Source organism: Arachis hypogaea, chromosome 12 (assembly GCF_003086295.3).
Source record: "Arachis hypogaea cultivar Tifrunner chromosome 12, arahy.Tifrunner.gnm2.J5K5, whole genome shotgun sequence".
NCBI classification, from domain to species: domain Eukaryota; kingdom Viridiplantae; phylum Streptophyta; class Magnoliopsida; order Fabales; family Fabaceae; genus Arachis; species Arachis hypogaea.
The window spans coordinates 9,464,470-9,468,317 of record NC_092047.1 but is presented as its reverse complement, the minus strand read 5'-3'; the positions used below and the strand labels follow the sequence as shown (position 1 = coordinate 9,468,317).

The window sequence follows — 3,848 nt, the reverse complement described above, 5'->3', positions numbered from 1 at the left end:
GTTAAGAAAAATTATTTTATTTAATATTTAATAAATTTTAATTATTTTTTATTAATTTATTTTGATTACCAAACATTTTGGTTTGTCGTAATACATCATCGTGTATTCAATGTTTATTGAATCGGCATATCGAAACCTAACATTGTAAAAACAATGTATCACATTTGGCTTTGACGACGTCAACGCATACTTTAATTTAAAATTTAATTACAAAATGATAGCAGCAAATCACCTCTATATGATTCTTATCGGTGTGCGCCGGCTAAAAATTAAAAATACATGAGCACCACCATTTTAAAGTAAGGTAGGGTATCGGAAAAGAAAAAAGTGAGATTCTTATAATATATATGTGACGTTCTATTTTAAAGTCTAGAAACATTTTTTCATGTTTATTTCATATTATGATTGATTAGCTTAGTTTATGTTAGTGGCTAATCATTAAACTAACATCACGCTTTAATCAGAGATAAAATGGATAATGATTCGGTAGCATATATAGAATTGACAAGTAAATTTTTAAAGGGCACCTCATCATCTTAGCTTCGTGAATTCTATATAATATTTGAAACGAAATAGAATAGTAAGTTACATATGCTCAAGCAGTATTAGATGTAAACCCAATCCAAAAAGTAAACATGGCCCGAAATTATTATGATATATATTTTCAATGGCACTTAGTTAGGAAGATAATAACTTAAAATTATTTTATTTTATTTAATATATATAATATTTATAGTTATATATTTATTATATTTAAAATTATTTAATTCTTTTAATAATAATTAAGAAATAAGATAACTTTAATTATTTTAGATTTATTTTTTATTATCTATTTTTTAAATATTTTTTTCTATTGGATGGTACAATGAATAAGAAACTTCTTTACATTTATGGAGTTGTAGTTTTGTAGATTTTATATAAATTTAAAAAATATTTCATTACCATGGTAAACCTTTTTTTTTCTCTTATGATATTATAATATTATAAAACTTGGGCTTTACATATATTCATATATAATGCATTCCTTAACGAAATAGTGACAATTCTGAAAAGTCTATTTATGATTGTCACTATTTATTATAATTTGTGACTATTTGTTATAATCTATTTTATTTGTATTCTAAAACACTAGAAATAATACTTTTTAAGATATTTTGTATTGCTAGAAATATATTATTGTTGGTATAAATGCTAAGTTACTAAGTCCAAAATAGTGACAAATCTAGAAAGTCTTCCCTACAAAGTTATTTTTAATAAAAAATAAAAAATTCATGAGAGAGAAAGAGAGAGATGGATGCTCGCCTAAGTAAGCTTGTTTGCTAATAACTATTTTGAATGATTTAAGAATTTATTTTTTAAAAAATTTAAATGAATAAAAAATATATAAATAATTAAATTAATTATTAATATAATATAACATATTAAAAATAAATTAAATTTAATATATATTTATAAATAAATATATAATAATTAATTTTACTGATTAATTTTAGTATGTAAATAATATTTTTTTGAATAATTATATCTTTGATGGATTTCATTTCTAGAACAAAATTGGACAACAGAACACAATAGAAAAAGAAAATCTAATTTTATTATTTATTTATTTAAATATAACAAGGTAAAAAAACCTAAGGTGCATGTAGGTATTAGTAGTTGTCGAAAGCGAAGAATAACAACGGATCCTCAATGCGGAACTGCCATGAAGATGAAGAAGACGATGAAGCATAGGAGCATAGTCCATCCTCATCAGCAGGAAAAAGATCTGGCAAGTCAAACAATGCGCCATCGTCATCACGTTCTTGTGATGAAGAAGAAGATGAAGAGGAGGAAGAAGAAGAAGGTGGTGGTTGATGAAACTGAAAGTCGGTGTCATTGGCGGCGATGGCAGCAGCAACCTGGATATCTTTAGGCGAAGTGGTTGCAGGGCGTGGAAGAAGAGATGCAAGTTGAGGGAAGTTGAGGAATGCGGAATCACCTTTGATCGCCAAGGCTGCCACGTCATGCGCTCTTGCCGCCATTTCGGCAGTTGGATACGTGCCTAACCATATTCTGTTTTTCTTTTTCGGTTGCCTTATTTCTGACACCCACTTCCCCCAGTTTCTCATCCTCACGCCCCTGTATGTCGCGTGCTTCTCACTCTCCCTACTACAACTACTACTGCTACTACTTCTCTCCCTCTTCTTCTTTGATTTTCCTCCTAATGGTTCTTCTTCTTCTGTTGATGAACTCGTCGTGCTTGTGTTGTTGTGTTCTACTTGATGAGGAGAAGGAGCATCATTACTACTGGTTTCCATGTTTTGATTTTGAAGATTATTAGAGATTGAGAGGGATAATGAGGCTTCCATGATGCCTTCGACTCTGATCTATATGTATAGATCGATATAGATCGATGTTTGTTTGGCTTTTTTTTCTTCTCAAAAGGAATACCATTTATACAAAGAGAGGGAGAGAGAGAGAGAGTGGGAAAAGAAAAAGATATAAAGAAAAAAAGAAAAAGAAAATAAAGAAGAAAAGAAAAAGGAATGCATATGTTATTGTAATTACCAAAGGATATGGGCTCCATTGAAAAAGAGACAACAGTGCTACATTCAGCTATTTTATTTCTTTCCCATGTGGCAATTTAATAAACTCAATAAAAATATCTTTATATAAAGATAATTAATTATATTAAATATATATTAAAATTAATTATTATATAAAATATATATTAAAATATAAAATGTATATTAAAAATAAATTAAATTATACATGTTTACATAAATATATAATTAATTAATTTTGATAATTAATTTTAATATATAATTAATATTTTTAAAATATAATAATTAAAAATTATTAAATAATTTAATATATTTAATTAAATTATTTAATATTTACGTAAAAACATCTTTAATCGAATAACTAATTATATTGGATGGTACTATTAACCTTTGTCCTTTGTGCTTTCGTCCCTAGTGTCTAAATTCTAACCATTATTCATATAATACATTATTTCCATTATTATTATTATTATTATTATCATATCCGTTCCGTTTCTATTTTCCATGTGTTTGCACAGTTTTCTCCTATTAAGAATGAACAACTCCTCATTGTGTGTTAGTTGATGTATAAGTGGTAGGCCCTTTAATTGGTAATATAATATATGTGAATTGATTTCAATCATGATTTTAATTACATGAATATAATGGTCTATGCATCATGATCTCTCTGACTTATATATATTTATCACACTCTTAGCTTGTGGCGGATCCAGCTAACCAGAGACCTGATAAATTCTTTTATTATTCGTCTAATACCAATACCTTCAACTTTATGTATGACTTATATAATGTATATAATATCTTCTTTTATTTATTTCTCTACCCTTGTTGGTTATGAATACATATATACCCTTTTAACTATAAAATATTCAATTATTAGTTAGCTTAGCATATATGTATAGATTACATTTAAAAAAGAAATTGAAAATGAAAGACAGATATTAAAAAATAAAAACTAAATTAAATTTATATATTATGTTTGTAATAAATCGAATTATGTCTAAATATTATTTTAATTTAAAATAAATATAAAAATTAAAAAATAGAATTAAAATTTAAAAAATATTATTAAAATTTTAATTTTCAATCTAAAAAATTTTAAATTCCTTTTAATTCTATTTTTTAAAGATATTAAAAAGACTAAAATTTTAATTTCAATTACTAACCACCAAACATAATAATAAATTTCAATCTTTCAATCTTAATTTTAGTTTCTAAAAACAAATACTACCATAATATCAATGCTCCCCTTCACCGAAAATTAAAAAACCATGAGCTCGTTGGTATGTCCTCTTCAACTTGACC

At 25.9% G+C, this 3,848-nt stretch overlaps 1 protein-coding gene across 1 annotated transcript; it reads right to left on the bottom strand.

The window, feature by feature from the left end:
• Positions 1-1,574: 1,574 nt before the first annotated feature.
• LOC112726739 (uncharacterized) lies at positions 1,575-2,503 on the bottom strand. The gene has a single exon (XM_025776250.3). It carries the CDS (start codon positions 2,346-2,348, stop codon positions 1,650-1,652), a length of 699 nt encoding a protein of 232 aa, XP_025632035.1. The 5' UTR covers positions 2,349-2,503; the 3' UTR covers positions 1,575-1,649.
• Positions 2,504-3,848: the final 1,345 nt, after the last annotated feature.